The following is a 19,501-nucleotide window of genomic DNA, read 5'->3' as shown; positions in this document are numbered from 1 at the left end:
ACACAGTACACATTAAAAAGGATATTGCCAGGCTTGCATACACACACACACACACACACACACACACACACACACACACATACACACAGAGGAATTGGTTAGGGAAGACCTGAGCAATTCAGGGATCCCTAGATTAAATTATTACAAAAAGAACATGGGAACAAAAGAGATCAAGAAGAAAAGAAATAAAAGGGGAATGGAGTTGTCATCTAGGATCCCCCCTTCTCAGATGTTCTAATGTGATAAGGATTCCCTAAGTGATTTAATACTTAGATAATCAAATTTTGGTGTGATTCCTTTACATGTCAAAACTATTTCTTTGAGATGATGCATGGCTGAGTGCTTAAGGGCTAATATCTATTCATGAATATATAAGCTGTATGGATTTTATACACCTAGAATATTGGTATCTAGAAATTCCCCTACAGACCACCTTGGAGGCCCATCCTTGCTAGATGGAGCTAGATAGTCTGATGATGAGTAGTGCTAGACTTGGAGTCAGAAAGACCTGAGTTCAAATCTTGTCCCATATAATTATTAGCTATGTGAACCTGAGGAAGTCACTTAACCTCTTTCTGTCTTAGATTCCTAGTCCATAACAGTACCTTCTCTTAGGGTTGTTTTGACATTCAAATTAGATAACTTTTGATTGCATCCCTTTGAGCACTATATAAGGGAAGCACCCCTGTATTGACTAGTGAGTTCTTACTATCTTAAGAAGGGGTAATGACAGTATATCTCCATAAATGCAAGTAGCAGTCATTCTCTGGAGGATCTAACTGTAGGTTGAGTAGTTAGAAGGGGTATTACATAAAGATATCAACATGTGAACCAGCTGAGGCTAAGAGAAATACTGAGGCTGTAGTGTTTGAAATAAAAAAAATATTTTTATCACAATGGTACACATCTTCCATCTTTATTTTATAAAGTCACTAATTCTAGTTATCAGTAATTTCATTAAGGGAAACCACTGAAATTCTAGTGGGAGTAATGATAAAAATGTTTACATTTATATTGTAGCTTTTAACTTTCAAAAGAACTCATTTTATTTTTTTATTTATGTAACATTTATTACAGTTGCCCCCTTTGAATCTTCAGGAGGTGCTGCCTCACCTTAATATCTCAGATTATAGGGAAAAATCTCTATTAATACTTCTCAGACTTCCATTTTTTGATCCTATATCTGAGTCTTCATATGACAAAGTAGAGTCTCAAGCCTTTAGCCTCCATGCATTCTATCTCCTTCATTAATTAAGTTGTTAATCTTGAAATCTTTCCAATTCCCTAATATATTTTTTGAGGTAGAACAACCTGGATTTGTTTATATTAGATACTCCAACCAAGCAAGTTTCAGTTTGTCTTATGTAAAAGACACAAGGAAAAAGAAAACCTGGGCTACTTATATTAAAAGAGGTTGACTGAAATAGCAAGGCAGGTCATTAGTTGAGAACAAGACTATCGCCATCAGTTCTTCATGCACTCAACAAATGATATGTGTATACAACTATAATAAGGATGAATTTGATTTTTCAAGAATATTACAATGTTTGCAGTAGTGAATAACCACAGTAATCTAGTTTTTATTCAGCACTAGATTTTTTAAAAAGATCTAAGTTTTGGGGGCAAGAACACATCATTTAACAAAAATTGATGAAAAAAACCAGAAAACAATTTGGTAAGCAGAAACCAACCTTTCATACCATATACCAAAATAAGATAAAAATAGGTAAATTATTTTGACATAAAGGGGAATATCATGAGCAAATTAGAGGAGCAGGGAAATTTTTACCTGTCAGATCTAAGGAAAAGAGAAAAGTTTATGACCAAACAAAAGATCAAAATATCATAAGAAGTAAAATGAATAATTTTGATTACTTGATTAAAAAGCTTTTGCACAAACAAAACCAATGCAGCCAAAATTAGAAGGAAAGTGCAAAACTAAAGGAAAAATTTACAGTAAATTTTTCTCATACAAGCCTCATTCATCAAATATATAGGGAACTGAGCCATTTAAAAAAAAGAACCATTGCCTAATTGATAATTAGTCAAAGATATAAACAGGTAGTTTTCAGAAAAAGACAGCAAAGCTTTCAATTGTCACATGAAAAAATGTACTAAATAAAACAGCATGGGGGACCAGCTTCTATTAATCATATTAGCTAAAAATAAAGGGAAAATGACAAATGTTAGAAGGGAATATAGAAAAATAGGTACACTAACATACTGTTGGTGATGCTGTGTACTGTTTCAGTCTTTCTGGAGAATGATTTGGAGCTATGTCCAAAAGTCTCTAAAGCTGTGCTTACCCTTTGACCCAGCATTATCACTACTAGCTTTATATCTCAAAGAGTTTAAGGAAAAGGTAAAATGACCTATTTGTATAAAAAAAGAATTATAGTATCTCTTTTTCTTTGGTGGCAAAGAATTGATGACTGAAAGGATGTCCATCAGGGAGAATGGTTGAATGAGTTGAAATATCCATCAATTGGGGAATAACCAAACAAGTTGGAATACTTTAAGAATGGAATAATATAAGAAAAGTGCTATAAGAAATGATGAGCAGGATGGTTACAGAAAAACCTGGGAAGACATATATGAGTTAAAGCAAAGTGAAGTGAACAGAACTAGGAGAACATTGTATACAGTAACAGTAATATTATAAGGATGAGCTATGAAAGATTTAACTTTGATCAATACAGTGATCCAAGACAATTCCAAAGAATCAATAATTAAAAACACTATCTACTTTCAGAGAGAACTGATGAACTGAACAGACTGAAGCATGCTTTTTCACTTTCATTTTTTTGCAGAACAGGGTTCATTTAGAAATATGTCTTTCGTGACTTCATATTTTATATTGCTTGCCATCTCAATGGGTGGAAAAGTAACTGAAGGAAGGGATAATCTAGAACTTAAAATTTTAAAGATAAGAATGTTATAGAGAGTAGATAAATAGATGATAGATGATAGACAGACAGACAGAGAGATAGATAGATAGATAGATAGATAGATAGATAGATAGATAGATAGATAGATAGATAGATGTTAGATGAATTTAAAGAATTTTGGTTTCCTAATAAACCTAGCATCTGCTGGACTTCTTTGAATACAGTAGTATTAGGAGTATATTACTATCATTCATCCTTAAACATATCTTAGTCTAAGAAGTTATATTGCAATAAGTTTACAACTTCATCCTAAAACTAGTTATTCTGTACTGTCATATATCAGTAGAAATGGTATGTGGGTGACAATGAAGAAAGAAGCTGAGTATTCTTGCAGCAAGGCCACATGAAAACCATCCCACTGTTGTATAGTTCTTTAGCGAGACCTGATCTTTGTTACTGCAAATGACCAATAGTTTCCTGAAAAAGAGGCTAGCCTTTTTAATTCCAGTTTTTAATTCCCATTCAAACCACTGGACAGTAAGCCATTCAGGTAAGAAATTTTTGGTGATAACTACATTTTTTGCTTTAGATGAAAACTTTTGCTGAGAGTCATGTATCTTGGTCTGGATCTGTGATTTCAACAGGAGAGGGAAGTCTCAGTGAAAAAGTTCCATCTACAAATGTGGGTTAGCAAACATTCATTCAATCAATAAACATTTATTAAAGATTACTATGTGCAGGATGTAATAGCAGTGGCACTTGAACCAGGTCTTCCTCACTCTTGAGTCCAGTTTTCTAGTTATTGTGGCACTTTTTTCATCCTGATCTCTCTACCTTTAACACCATACCTTATACAAAAGAGGCGCCTATAAGGTGGCTGAATTTGATCAGGCTGTTTGCAAATCAATGTTTTTAAGTAAAAATGCAATAAAGACAATAAAAATATTTTCTATAATAGAGACATATACTCACAACTGCTGCAAAGATATATTTCTGGTCTTTTTCTTGTAAGAAGAGTAGTACATCAGTTAGAAGCAGAGCAAGGATATCTTTAAAGAAAAATAGAATTTAATGAAGAATAGACCATAATTAATTTTTCTTTCTATAGTAAAACTCTGTACTTCTAAAACTCAAAAAATACTTCCCAACTTATCTTTACTAGGGGATTTACAATAAATTATAATTTAAATTAAATTATAAATTAAAGGTGACTTTAAAGATGTCTTCCATTAGAAATTTTTCTATTTGAAACAAAAAAAAATCATAGTAAGCTATTAACTATTGTGGTATATGTGGTATATGGATGTTATAGAGTACTGTTGCTCTATAAGAAACCATGAACAGTCAGACTTTAGAGAAGCATGAAAAGAATTATACAAACTGAAACTGAGCAAAGGGAACAGAACCAAGAGAACAGTGTACATATTAACAACGTTGTGAGTTGATCAACTATGATGGATGCAGTTCATCTCAGCAGTTCAGACATCTAGGACAACCCTAGGAGACCTGTTATGGACAAAGCCATCCTTATTCAGGAAAAAAAAAAAACAAACATCACAGAATCTGAATGAATACTATGTTCACTTTTTAAAAAAAACTTTTCCTTTGTTTTTTCTTACTGTTACATGGTTTTCTTTCTTTTGTCCTTAATCCTAATTTCTCATAAATAAAATGTCTAATATGTAAACATATTAAACACAAATGTATATGTACAACTTTTACTAGATTGTTTACCACTGAGGGGAGGAGTTAGGAAGGGAGAGTGATAGAAAAATGTGTAACATAAATATGCAAGTGGATGAATGCTGAAAAACTTTCATAACATTAATTGGAAAAATAAGATATTAACTATTTAATACAGAAATATTAATTAAACAAAACACTACAGCTTTGTAAAAAACCAATAACAAATATTGGCAAACTGGGTTCTATGTTGGAAGATGATGAATTTTTATCTCAACAAAAATAAACACAATATTACATTTAAAATATTAGTGGATAGTTCCTGCATTTTTTCTTGTGGGTATCACATTCCTAATGTTAGCAAATAAGGCAAAGCCTGCATCTATGTTTTCTATTTTCTAGCTAAGCCACTCGGGGGGGATTCATCATTATCTCAAATAATTTATTTTTTAAATGCAAATTTAAGCAAGACCACTAAAAAATTTATGAGAAAATTGACAACAACTAATTTGCTAAACAAAAAAATACTCCTTTGCCAACAATTAGCCAGATTATTGGTGCTCTAATTCCAACTACATATTTATTTCAACACTTTTGAGATTTCATTTGTGGAGGCATCTGTTCCATCAATACAGATTCCAACTTCTGTCTAAGTTTCTCATATACTTACAAATTCATAAAATATGACTTTGTTTTGGGAGTTAAATATTAAAGTTATCACTTGGGAATATAAACCACCATTCAAAGATCTCCCATTGGTGACAACTGACTGAGTTCATAACTTGATCTTCCATACAAGCACATTTAAAACTACATCAGATATTATATGATCACACATGAACAGGTGGCATTTCTCATTTAAAAATGCAATCTTCATCTAAATTAATAACAAGTATAAGAGAAGTTCAAGAAATTTGTATATCGAGATATTTTACCTTTGAATCGACCTGTGGCAGTCTTCCAATAAACTAAACCATCGTATAACAGGGTCCTTTCTTTACTTATCAAAGCCTGCTTCCTGAAAACGTGGCCATTTTTTAGCTTTGTATAAGTTTTGTTTTCTAATTTATTCAAGATCTCCAACCATTTTTGCTTTTTCTCATACTCATTGACTTTTAAATCCACTGATGCAATCATGTCTTTAATTAAGCAAAGAGCTTGGCACAAGTCTTTGTGTTCTTCAGTTCCTTCTGTATAAAGCCAAAAATAGACATTGAAAAATTAATCATCTCTGACTATAGAAAAAGATTGTCTCCAATATCTTATATCTGATAGTTTTATTACATAAGGAATATGGCAAATTCATTTAAAATCCTCTGTTAATAATATAGGTGCCAAATAGAATCAATAACTTTAAAAATATGATTATGAAAGGTTGTCATTGTTAAATTAAATTTAAAAATCATAAAATATTAGAAATTATATGTGTCATATATACTCAATGGGGTATAGACATCTGGAGTAAGAAGGAGGGGGGAGCAGGGGGAAGGGGTGGGGATGTGAATAAAGGAGGAGAGGATGGACCATGGGGGGAGACTGGTCAGATATAACACATTTTCTTTTTTTACTTCTTGCAAGGGGGCTGGGATTGGAAGGCCTGTCCAGGACCATAGGGCCAGGTGGATTCTGAGCCTAAGGGGTGGTATGGGGGCTCAGGGCTTCTTGGCCCCAGGACCAGGGATCTGTCTGCTGTGCCACTCAGTGACCCTACAGCAGAGTCAGAGTGAAAGGAGAGAGAAAATAGAGTACATGGTAGTGGAGAAATAAGAAAGGAGGGAGTTGCGATCAACAATGGCAACGTTGGAAAAATATGGAAGTAACTTTTGTGATGGACTTACCATAAAGAATGTGATCCACCCATGACAGAGTTGTTGGTATTGGAACAAAGACTGAAGTACATTTTTTATTATTATTATTTGGGGGAGGGTGCAGGGCAAATGGGGCTGGGTGGCCTGCCTGGGGCCACACAGCAGGGTGATCTTTGGGTGTCTGAGGCCGGATTTGGACCTGAGTGCTCCTGGCTCAAGGGTCTGCCACCAAGCCACCCATACTATGATTACTATTTTATTTTATTTTGGGTCTTTTTTTCCCTTCTTTTTGGTTTTTGCAGGGCAGTGGGGATCAGGTGGCTTGCATGTCACACGGCTGGGTGATTGTTGCGTCTATGGGGCTGGATGTGGGCTCGGGTGCTCTTGGCTCCAGGGCTGGTGCTTCATCCATTGCACCACCTGGCCATACCTACAATTATTACTATTATTTTTTTTATTTTAATTTTTTTTCTCCCCTTTACTTTATCGCCCAAGCATGTCTATATTCATGGAGGGAGGGGTATTTTGTTTACTCTTAAACAAGAATATTTTATTAATGTAAAAAAAACATTTGTACAAAATGAGAATTAAAAAAATAAAAAAAATTTGATTTTAAAAAGAAAAAGAAATTATATGTGCCATATAAATGTATAAAATTACAAAAATAGAAATGGCTACAAAGATTTTGAAGTCAACAGTCCAAAGATTAGAAGTAGAAAACTTCCATTTCACCTTTCTAAATCTTGTCCATTTTTAATTCTCATTATTAACATGGTTGTTCTTAACCTAACTTCAACAGAAGGTATTACTGATTAGGCACACCATTGGTCATCTTCTATTATTATTACTAATAATGAGTCACAATTATGGAATATTTTATTGGGTTAAAAATTGTTTCCCTCCTGTGATTCTTGTAAGGTACTATTAATTAGAGCTGTAACTGTTGGTTCATGAATTACAGACTGCTTTAGTCTGACCCACCTTTGTAATTTGTTGTTGTATGGTCATTTTAGTCATGTCTAACTCTTCATAACCCCATTCAAGATTTTTTTGGCAAAGATATGAGTGGTTCACCATTTCCTTCTCCAGCTCATTTTACAGATGAGGAAACTGAGGCAAAGAGGGTTAAATAGCCTGCCCAGAGTCACCCAGCTAGTTAGTGACCAAAGTCAGATTTGAACCTGGGAAAATGAGTCTTCCTGAATCTATCCACCCTGCTTCCCTTTAATAAATGGATTGTTTCTTATAGTTATCATTCTATTGAAATGGGCAGGCAGGTCTTATCTTTTTTTTTGTAAGGCAAAAGAGGTTAAGTGGCTTGCCCAAGGCCACACAGCTAGGTAATTATTAAGTGAGACCGATTTGAACCCAGGTACTCCTGACTCCAAGGCTGGTGCTTTATCCACTATGCCACCTAGCCACCCCCAGGTCTTATCTTTTTACTACCTTATCCAAAATTGATCTGTTTGCATTTTATATCACCTAGTATACTGTAAATTCCTTAAAAGTGGGAATTATCAGTGCTTTTTTTCTTTTTAATTCTCTAGTATCCAGCCTTGTGCCTTAAACACAGAAAGCCCTGAATAAATATTTGTTGAATTGACTCAAGAGGAATGCTTCCCAACATTCTAATCTGTTGAGATCTTCAGTAGCTTCACATTTCTTACCCAATCAAGTTCAGAATGGTTCAAGGTCCCTCACAAATTAGTGTCATAGCAACTTTTTTTGATCCTATTATTTCCTATCATTTCCTTCCCAATAGGCTCCTACTACTACTACTCTGTTCCTCAAAATGAACTAAACTTGCCTATCTCTAATTTGAATCCACTCACTATCTTCACTATCTCTGTCCTACCTCTTGAGGGAATGCTTTCTCCAACAGAAGATATTAGCACCACTATAAAAATGGTTGCTACTTTATGAACTTTTAAGCATGAGATAAAGGAACATATTATTGATATAACTTGTATGTTATTGGAAAAGAGCAAAAAAAGACATGAAGAACTGAATACAGTCCTAAGGTCTTGGAGCTTGTCAAAATAGAGTTCTGAACACAAACAACATCTGGTCTTCCCTTTAAGGTTCTTTTACTAGTATATGTTTCTCACAGTATAGATGCTTATTATCATTCCTCCTGATGTCAACAGTAGTATTATACATCCAATAAACATTCATTAAATACCCATTATGTGAAAAATTGTTCCAGAAGATGGAGGAGCTGAAGGGACAGAAAGAATATGATCCATGGAACTTCTTAAATGACATATAAGTACATTAGGGAATTGTAAAGTGCTATGGGAAGCTAGGGGTTGGGAAGATGCTTGAAGTGAGAAAGAGGAATCTTCCAGGGAAGGCTTCATGGCATAGGAGATAGCTACTCAAGATAGGTCAACTCAAGTATGAGTTGGACTTATGAAGCCAGGCTCAAACACACTGAGCTGGAAAGGGGCCTTAAAGGTCATACAAAGGCCAGCCCCTTCACTTGTAAGATGAGAAAAATCAGAACCAGATAGGTTAAGTATCTTACTCAAGGATATATAGGTAGTTAGTGATGGAGTGGAATTTGAACCTATGTCCCCAGCTGTTTGAATTAGGGATTTCTTAGAATAGTTTTCTTTTGAGGGCCACATAAACCTATGAAGACATCCTAAGACATGAAAAGATTACCATCTGTGCCAAAGGATGAAGTGGCCTCATTGTATGAAGAACTGTGCCAGAAGATGAGGGAGATCAAAGGGACAGAAAGATTATGGCCCAAGACCTCATGGAATTTCTAACATGGCAGCTAAGCTTTAGTAGAAATTTAAGTATGGTTCCTAGAACTGGTTTGTCAGAAGCTGTCCCTCATAATAATGGCTCTTTACCTAACTTTTCAGCATATGGGGGAGCTGAACTTTGGCAACAGTGGAAGGGAAAAAAATGGTTTAATAACAGGAGAGTGGGCTGAGATAGAGGAAATAGGAGGATTAAGGCAAACCAGATGCAAGACTAAACTTGGTAGGGAAAACCAAGGTCAGTGAGAATGAAGCCCTGGACTCCTAGGGGAAAAAGGCTGGTGTGGTCAAATTGGGGGATGTTTGGAATGTTGGCTCAGCATGTTAATCCCCAAATACTTGCCATACTAAATCCAAATGTGCAGGCTTTTATATTCTATACTTTGTGAATGACTTTATCAGTCAGAGAGACAAGCAGGAATTTGCCTGCTTTCAAGATGCAATAAAATTTCATAGGATATTGAGTAAGAAGGGCAAACATTTTCCCCTGGAACTTGCCACTTACCCTTGGAATACTGTAATATCCTTTCTACTAAGACTGGATATTTTGTGATGCGCTGAGTGACCAATAGAATGCACTCTGGAATTCCACGCCGTCGAGCCAAAAGGTTACTATTTCGAACCTAAAAATAAACATTAAGTTCATATAAAGCACAAACTACATTTTTTATTAATCTCTAAATTTTGAGTTCAACAATGCAAGAAATCCACTATCTCTAGAACAGAGATAAATATCTGAATTTTATACATATTTTGATTTTTTAAAGAGTGTATTCATAGAATTCTCTAATTTACATTCTAGTAATATCCCAGAACATGCCTCTCTTCCCCCATTAAAATGTAAACTCTTTGAGGGAATTATATCTCATTTTTATATTTGGGTCTCCACCACTTAACCCAGCATATAATGAATGGGATAGGTGACACAGGGGCTAGAAAATCTGACCTAGAGTCAGAAAGACTCATGCCCTGAGTTCAAATGTGACTTCTTCCTAACTTTGTGTCCCTAGACAAGTTACTTAATCCTATTTGTCTCAGTTTCCTCATCTGTAAAATGAACCGAGGAAGGAAATAGCAAACTGTTGCAGTATCTTTGTCAAGAAAATTCCAAATGGGGTCATGAAGAGTCAGACAGGACTGAAATGACTGAAGAATAACAAGTGCTATTCATTTGCTAGGAATTTTGAAGGTTTTTAATTTAGTCTGCTGTATTTCTAATTCAAATAACAAAAGTGCAAATTCCTAAAAGCAGCAGGGTAGAATCATGCATAATACTTATGGTTAATTCTTCATTTGGCCCAGAATAATTTCATGTAATCATATCTTTGAGCTGGAGTCTCTAGGTGATTAGTAATTTTAAGGAATAGAAAAGAGACAGAGCTTTAAAAAGATGAGAAAAACAAAAAAATGAAATTTACTTTCCAAGTTTCACTGAATCTTATTTCCTGATAGTTTTTGGTATAGTTCTAACATTCAAATAAACTTTAATTAAAGAAAAATGAAAAACCAGAAACAGGTGAACCCTGAGGTTATTGCATTTTTTTGCTGTGCATGTACTGAATATTTACATTTCACCTCTTCTGAAGGAAAATTTTCCTTTAAAAACTTCAGGATGTTCTTCAAGCTATTTTGAGATAAAAGATTTAGAGCTGTATGGGATCATAGAGGTCATCTAGTATAACTTGATTATTTTACAAATGAGGAATCTGAAGCTAAGAAAGGTTTATGACTTGCGCAGAGCCATAAAAGTAAGATTAGGATTTAAATTCAGCCTCTTCAGCTCCAAATCCAGTGCCCTTTTTTCACTGAGTCACACTACTTAACCCTTAAATGAAGTGTGTGTGTGTGTGTGTGTGTGTGTGTGTGTGTGTGTGTGTGTGTGTGTGTATGACGGGGAGGGAGGATGTTGAAGAAGAAGGTCTATTTGCCTCGGAGAGTATTGTTCTAAATATAGTCTATGAGGGAAACAGGAAAAAAAGTCAATATTATCTGGCCTTCTCTTCTCATTTGTCAAATATCACCTAGTCCCCATACACTCCTTGGTCTTTCTGAGAATACATTCTACTTTTTGTGACTGTGCAGGCAGATGGAGAAGCAGTGCCTATTAGCTCTTCTGTACTATAAGTTAGGATTACAGATGCACCCAGAGGTAGAGAAAATGAGTAATTTTATAAATATAAACCACATAAACAAAGGAAAATGAGAGTACTGGGGAAAGAAACACTCCCCCTTCTTCTTTGCCACAAACTTATTTCCTTGCTATTTTCCTAAAAATACCACAGGAATTAGGACTTGGAGAGATCCTGGAAGAAACATACATAAATGATAGTCCCATAAGCTATGGTAATAATTCATTATTACCATATAATAATTCAATTTGACATATCAGGATTGCCAGATACTCACTTTGATGAAATTCTGAAACTTTTTGTTCTGCTGTAACTCTTTGAAGAGACTAACTGCTTCTTTATGATGGCTACAAAATTCTCCATATATTTTCTTCATTGTATTTGCATTTTCTTCTGAAAACTAATGGAATCATCAGTTAAATGATAAGTTATAATTTTGTTTAACTTTCATAATTGAGAACTGTGGTGAAGTGGAGTCAGAGAGACTTCTATGTAAGTCTCTAATGTGTGATTATGAGCAAGTCACTGAACCGCATACTAAATGCTCTAGGCCATTTACCAAGGCCCTAAATTCCCCCCAAAAGTACTGCTTTACATGGATAGAAGGCGTTTCCTCCCCTGGAAGCTCCCTATACCAATGAATGACAAGTCTAGTCCTTAATCCCATCCCTATTCAATACTGAAAACAGACAACAAACTTTTAAAAAATATAAAGGAAAAAAGGAAACAATATTTAATTCAATGTAAATTATAAAAATAAAGAAAAAGAAAAGTAATATTATAATAATATGATAATGGAAAATGATAAAAACAGGCTTTTACTCAGGCTTTCTTAAATTCTCAAATTATTTCAGTTGGGAATTAACTGAATTAAAAAATCTGAGAGCAAGCTTTGGCAAGCAACATGATTTCATACAAAAATCTATTGCAACAGGCAACACTTGGATTATTTGATAGACTTATTATTTCAATGACAAAAGGATTCCTCAACATAGTTACAGAGAAAGCTCTTCATGTACATTCTCATTTTATATGATTCCTAGTCATACTTTTCCAAAAATTCTCCTTGGAAATATACTGATATACTGAAGGTCTTCTTTATATCTCAAGGGCATCAATGTATAGAAATTAGTCTATCATTTTTCATTCTTAGTATATGATCAGCTGACCACCTTTTCCAATCTGATGAGAATTAGGATCTCAGTTAGAGTGGCAAAGAAATTTAGAGGTCCATTCTATGTAACCCCATCATTTTATAGATGATGAAACTGAGATCCATAGAAATTTAGTGATTTGACCAAAATCACACAGGTACCAAATACCAAAGCTGGGATTTGAACTCAGATCTTCTATCTCCAAGTCCATCATTTTGTCCATTGCACCTCTCTCTAAACACTAAATATACCCAATGATGTCTTTTATGTAACTTCTAGGGGAACTGTTGCCATTGATTTTTTTTAAGAAGTTATGTTATCCAAATATCAGATATAACACATCTTCAAAATTATAAATAGGTAGATATAGATAGATTTAACTACGTAGGACAAAATGCAGACAAAACACAGATCTGAAAGTTTTCCTCAAATAAAAGATCATGTATATGTTAAAAATTTTAATTTTTACATCTAATTGGATACCAAATGGTATTTCATGGGTTGCAAAGTACCTACACAGTTGACATACAACTCAGCAATAGAGGCAGAATTATATCAGAGAACAACAGACAATTAGAGCAATAATAGAGTAATCTCAATATAGGCACATATATAAAGATGTAATAGGCATATGTGTTCCTTTTAGCTCTGTCAATCTGTGACCATAAAGAGATGGTCTATTAAAGAAAATGAGTTTCAAAAGTCTGTCTGTTCCCTTCTCAAGTCTTCATCAAGAATAACATGGATTGTAAGTATAAATATCAACCAAATTGTCAGTAAGACACTATTGTTGTTTTTCTGGATGCATATTTTTGCCTACTGAACAGAGTTCTTCTAAATACAGCAGATGGCACAGTAGGGCCTCTCATTCTTTTTAGCTGTGTATCTCTGGGCAAGTCATTTGAGCTCTGCAAGTCTCACTTTCCTCATCTTTAAAAGGGAATAGTAATCCCTTCTAGGATTGTTGAGAGACTAAAATGAGATAATTTTTGTAAAGCCTTTTGCAACCCTTAAAGCACTCTATAAATGCTACAATTATTATCTTTACTGTTATTATTGTTTTGAGTGACACAGTAGATAGAGGACTGGGCCTAGAATCAGGAAAACTCATCTTCATGAGTTCAAATCAAGTCTCAGACACTAACTATGTGATTCTAAGCAAGTCTCTTAACCTTGTTTGACTCAGTTTCTTCCTTTATAAAATGAGCTGGAGAAGGATATGTCAAACCACTCTAGTATCTTCGCCAAGAAAACTTCAAATGGCATCATGAAGAATGAGGCACAGCTGAAATGACTGAACAACTACCTCTGGCTCCAGAACAATCCTCTACAATGGACGCTGAAGTCGAAATTACAATTATCTTCCGAGTGGTATGCTGATTTATATTTTATAGGGACTGTTACAGCATACCAACTAGAAGACCAAATGACCCACAAAATGATGCTGTCTTTGAATACAAGATGAAATCAAGTCAGTCATCTCCTTTGCAGCTAAGTTTTGATTACTGTGAATAATGAATCCTATGAAATAACTGCATTATTTAAATTTGCAAATGACCAAGTTCTCTAAATTGGGGTTGCCTTTGGTTTCCACAACTTAATATTTGATTAAAGAAATCAAATCTTTCTTGACTGAGAAAGTTTCATGGTTTTTACTTTTCATATTGTCTATTTTAGCTTAATACTCCAAAAATGCTTATAGAGTCACTGTTTTTCATTATTCATTTCCCATTTTGGGGGAGTCAATAGATTAGATTGCAGCTTCCTTTTTCCATTGAGTTAGGATCAATGACCACACTTTATATACAATTATAACTTCTAATAATATGAATTCAGATAATGACACTATACAGTGAAGTTCATAATTGTACAAGTTCAGAGCTACTGCCATTATTAAGAATTAGAACATAACTCTTCCACTTGGCTCTTTTATGCCTTCTGATTTAATTTATAGCAAAAATCACAACATCAATATAATTGAGTTCCTACAAGAGCATTTCAATTCATTAGGCATTAATAAATTCTGAATTCCACCACCCCCACCCCCCACTTTAAAATGAAGGAGTCAAATAAGATAATCAAGCTACCAAGGTCCTTTCCAGGTCCAAACTCCTATGATCCTCTTCTCCTCATCATTTAATTGAACTGTTTGAATAGCCATCACATTTGTAATATCTCTCTCAAGTTTGATGAAGTTTTGTGCATATGTGTTACTTGTTCTGAGGATAATCTTGGGGATGAAATAAGAAAACTAAGGCTCTTCCCTGAGAACATTCCCAGAGGACAGACTAGCAAAGCATCCTAGCCTCAGTCATCCAAACCAGCAACAACGAGAGAAAGCCACTTATATGCCTAATCACACATTCCATATCTTCAAAGGGAAAAGAATTCCCAAAACCAATAAAATAGGTTCTAGTTTTTACCCACACAGACATTTGAAGTGTTTTTACCTGCTGTACCAGGATATCCCCAATTCGGTTGATGACAAAATTTCTGTCACTGTCTTCACAGGATTTCTGCCTCCTCTCCTTCATACTATAGAAGAAATGCCTATGGATTTCTAGTAACTCATCTAAACAGGGAAATATTTTATCCACAGTGCTGTGGTCAAGTTGCAGTTCTTCTTTCATTCCTTTTCTAAATATTTCAGACATGATGAGCAGGGTCTGGATGTGATGCATTTCAGTTTGCATCAGCTCTGTAACAAAAGAGAAGCAACAACCATTTTAGTTAGACATGTTTGCTTAAAATTTGTGTTGGAATGTAGTGTGTCTCATATCATGCCAAGAAAGACTGGGATGTGTCAATAAAACTTGGGCACTTGATTCCATAATACAAGTAAGTTTTGATCCAATGTTTCATTTAAAAAGAAAAAAAATCGTATTAAAACATTACTTTGATCTACCAGAACTAAAAAAGGATATATATTGAATATATGTCAGGATTCATTTTCATAACTCAATAAGCTTGTAACTATCAGACCTAATAGTAATAAATCTTTTCTACTGAGAGACCACTGCATATCCTTCCTATCTGCCCCTAGCAGACCTATTCTTTATGCTCTAGTCTTTGTTTTTCACCAAAACTCCACTTCCTTCAGGGGAAAAAAATTCCATGAGAGAGAATAGATAATAATTCAAAATAAATGGAGGGGTCAAAGGCACAAATTCCTGAGCTTTGGTTGTTTCATTGTATAATCTGTGTCAATTTGCTATAAACTTAGTAAAAGCTCAGTTTTGCACAGAGATTTTACTGTCCCACTTAGGAAGACAAGACAATCCTAAAAACATTTTAACCCAAAGCAAAATGTATTTATTTGCACAAATTTGGAATTTATGATCATGTATCCTGGACCATAGGGAAGTTAATCATCACACTAATGAAAAAAGGACTAATTAGGAAAAGGAATGACTTGAAGGAAATATTTAGGGAATGTGTTAAAGTTACTAAAGTGAATAAAATATTCAGCATGGATTTACAGAGAGACAAAATCATGCATTTATTAGAAACCAATAGAGTGAGTAAAGGACTCTGCTCAGCAACATTCTGATGGCAAGTAGTTATCTTAATTGAACAAAATAAAGAGTCTAACTGAATTTCTGCAAAATATTCAACATGTCAAACTTGTCCTTTCTGCTGACTGATCTTCCTGATAATTATTTTGAAGAAGGTGTGAGGTAGTGAGTCATAGTGCCCAAGGTACCAGGGCTGGAGTTGGGAAGACTTGGCCCCCTAAGTTCAAATCTGGCCCCAGACACATTATGGCAAAGTGACCCTGGACAAGTCATTCTATTTGCCTCAGTTGCCTCAGTTGCCACATTTACAAAATGAATTCAAGAAGGAAATGGCAAAATACTCCAATATCTTTTTCAAGGAAATTCCAAATGGACTCATGAAGTGCCAGACACAATTGAAATGACAGCAACAAAGTGAGGCATGACCCAGAAACATGAATGAGTGGATTTTCAAGTACCCACATCATAGACATATTAGGATACATTTCGTACCTGGTCGTGAACAGCAGCAGTTAATCCTCTCCTATCACATATATCCAACAATGCTCACCAAAAATGACGTCCTGTCTTTTGATGACATCTTTTTCCTGCTTGCTACAAAATGCTGGCTCTACTGCAAGGCTCCAGGACTCTGCTTCAAGCTCCTGTGCATCTGAGCTGAGGTCACTCCACAGAGACGAATCAACAACTTCTAAAAAAGGTAGAAATATATCAAGAGTTCTTACAAACAAAATCAAAGGGGCCTTTAGCAAAGGCAGTCCTCTATATAGAGATAGGTACAATCATTTTCCCAAACCCATTAATGAAGCAGAACCAACTTACCTAGGAAATGCAAATGGTTCAACCAAATGATTTTAAATAAGACCTGTCATTCAGCCTATTTTAGAAGACTTCTAGAATTAGAAACCTCAGACCCTACCAAAGAAGCTCTTTCCATTTTTTGGACAATTTTAACTGTAAGAAAATTTCTCCTTATGAGAGTTCTAATCATGGGAAGGGGATTCAAAAGAGAAAAGAGCAATTTGGTAGTAAAATGTTTATATTGATTGGTTATGGATGTATTGGCATTGGTATATTGTATTAATACATTGGTATTGGTTGAAACACACATATGAAGGTCATTTTATATTTTTAAAATCTTTTTTGGTGAACTTCAATGTTTGCAAAGCCCTTGCAGAATTTTGAAACAGTAACTTCTCTCACCTCTAATATTTTCCACCATATATTTAAATTCTGAATTTTGTCCATGTCTGATTTATTTATCTGTTTATTGCCTTCCTAATCAACACTAACATGCCCAGTTGGCAGCCAACAGGTATTCACTGTCATATGCAATAATGGATTTTTCTATCACTCAGGCAACTCTTGCAAAAATACTATAAGAAAAACAATATTTGAGTTTGTCTGGAGATTGCACTTGAAGTATTCCCACACCTCTCTGTCAAGCTAGAAGAGATAATGGCCTATAGGACTTCCAGAGGTCTCAAATTTAAAATATAAAGAAACATAATAGGGCCCTCTTAAAACTGAAGAGATCTTCCTGGTCATCTAATTCAACTTCTGCCAAAAGAATATTTCCTCTCTCCAATAACTAGTCATTCAGTCTATGTTAGAAGACTTCTAAAAACAGGAAACTCACAATCTAACAAAGCAGTCATTTCCATTTTTTGGACAGTTTTAACTATAAGAAAATTATTCCTTAAAATAAGCTGAAAACGGAATCCATATACTTTCACTAGTTCTACTACTTTTTGGAATTAAAGAGAAAGAAAAATTATTTATATATGAATATACATATAAATGCATTTGTATATACATATATCTATATATATCTATATATATATCTATATATCTATATCTATATATATACATATATAGATATACTTTCTTCTTCCATGTGACAATCCTTCAAATGTTTGAATGCTGAAATTATGTGCGCCCTCCCCGGCATTGTCTTCTTGTCTTCTCTCTTCCTGGCTAAATATCCATTGTTCCTTAAACTAATCTATAGGCCATGACATCTAGTCTTCCCATCTTCATTATTTTCTCATGAACATGCTCCAGTTTATCCATGTCCTTCTTCAAATATGGTAACCAGAAGTAAGCATGATGCCAAAGCTGTAGTTTGATTAGAGAGGCAAAGCCATGAACTCATAATTCCAAACATTATTTTTCAATTAAAGACAAATGTCTTTTAGCTGAATGAATATAATACTGGATTTGAAGCTAATAAAATCTGGGGTCAAAACCCTCTGCTAACACTTATAAGCTATGTGACTATAGCAAGTCATATTCAGCTCTTAGTTTCATAGTTTCATCTACAAAATAAAGGATTTGCATTAGTTGACCATCAAATTTCATCTTATCTCTAAATCTATAAACTGTGGTTTTATGAACTTATACATTTTCTTTTTTTTGACTAAAAAGGTCACATTGTTGACAAAGTGAGCTTCACAAATTCATGGTGATTGATCCAAAGGACTTAGACCTTTGCCCTGTCACTATCCTCCTGAATTTACATTTTCCTTCAGATATAGCATAGCTGTAGTATTTTAACTCTTTTTTTTTTTAGATTTAGGCAAGGCAAATGGGGTTAAGTGGCTTGCCCAAGGCCACACAGCTAGGTAATTATTAAGTGTCTGAGACTGGATTTGAACCCAGGGACTCCTGACTCCAGGGCCAGTGCTTTATCCACTGTGCTACCTAGCCACCCTGGTATTTTAACTCTTTACATAACTTACTTAACTCTAAGTTATATCTGTTCAGAATTAAGAGAAAAAATATGATTTTTAATTGTTACCAGGTACTTATTTCATTTGACATTACCAGGATCTGGTCAATTCTGCCAAAACATATTGAGCACCCACTATCCATAGAGAACTCACAACAAAACATAGCCCTTTCTTATTGAACTTAGAGTGTGGTAGGGAGAAAAGAACCCCCCAAAACAATCAATCCAAAGTTACACATGATATAATGAGAGGCAGACTTCAGACAAACTGCCTGATTCATCTAGTTGGTCAGGAATTTCAACAAATTGACCATGGTCGCCACTGAACAACCTTCCTCACTCCCTTACGGTGATAAACTCAAAGACAATCAGCAAACAGGTATCTGTGAGACTGAGGCTAAAATGTAAGCTTCTTGAGGGCAAAGATTATATTTTTCACTTTGAATCCTCAATGCCTACCAGTGTCTGGAATGAAGTAGGGCTTCATAAATGCATGTAGATTGATCCAAAGGGCTATGAGCAAGCAAACTGGTCATGGACTTTGAGTTCAACTTGAAAGACTAGATAGGAGGATGGGGAAAGAGGTCATGGCAGGCACCAGGGAAAGTGCATGTGCAAAAAGAGGGCCTCCCATGCCCATCAGATAATATTCTGAGCTCAAGTTGCTGGGTCCCATATGAGACCCACCTGAATTGGATCTTCACACAAGTGGGTCCAAAGGTTCCCTTTAGGAAGTTCTGATATATTTGGAAAAGAGGGTGAGTCCCAAACCCCATGAAAATTCTCTAAGGATCTCCCATGGCTGCTAGGTGGAGCAAA

At 34.9% G+C, this 19,501-nt stretch overlaps 1 protein-coding gene across 10 annotated transcripts in view; it reads right to left on the bottom strand.

Moving 5' to 3' along the window:
- The window catches only part of ARHGEF28 (Rho guanine nucleotide exchange factor 28), a 378,068-nt gene that overhangs the window by 70,768 nt on the left and 287,799 nt on the right, over nucleotides 1-19,501 (bottom strand). For all 10 annotated transcript variants that reach the window (XM_074208046.1, XM_074208045.1, XM_074208043.1 and 7 more), the window contains 6 exons: nucleotides 16,502-16,642; nucleotides 14,887-15,134; nucleotides 11,560-11,682; nucleotides 9,659-9,776; nucleotides 5,507-5,761; nucleotides 3,861-3,937 (listed from right to left, as the gene is read on the bottom strand). In XM_074208046.1, coding sequence (XP_074064147.1) covers nucleotides 3,861-3,937; nucleotides 5,507-5,761; nucleotides 9,659-9,776; nucleotides 11,560-11,682; nucleotides 14,887-15,134; nucleotides 16,502-16,642 — 962 coding nt within the window. The remainder of the gene's footprint in view (nucleotides 1-3,860; nucleotides 3,938-5,506; nucleotides 5,762-9,658; nucleotides 9,777-11,559; nucleotides 11,683-14,886; nucleotides 15,135-16,501; nucleotides 16,643-19,501) is intronic.

Source organism: Macrotis lagotis, chromosome X, assembly GCF_037893015.1.
Source record: "Macrotis lagotis isolate mMagLag1 chromosome X, bilby.v1.9.chrom.fasta, whole genome shotgun sequence".
In the NCBI taxonomy this organism is placed as follows: domain Eukaryota; kingdom Metazoa; phylum Chordata; class Mammalia; order Peramelemorphia; family Peramelidae; genus Macrotis; species Macrotis lagotis.
This window is presented reverse-complemented; position numbering and strand designations above follow the sequence as displayed.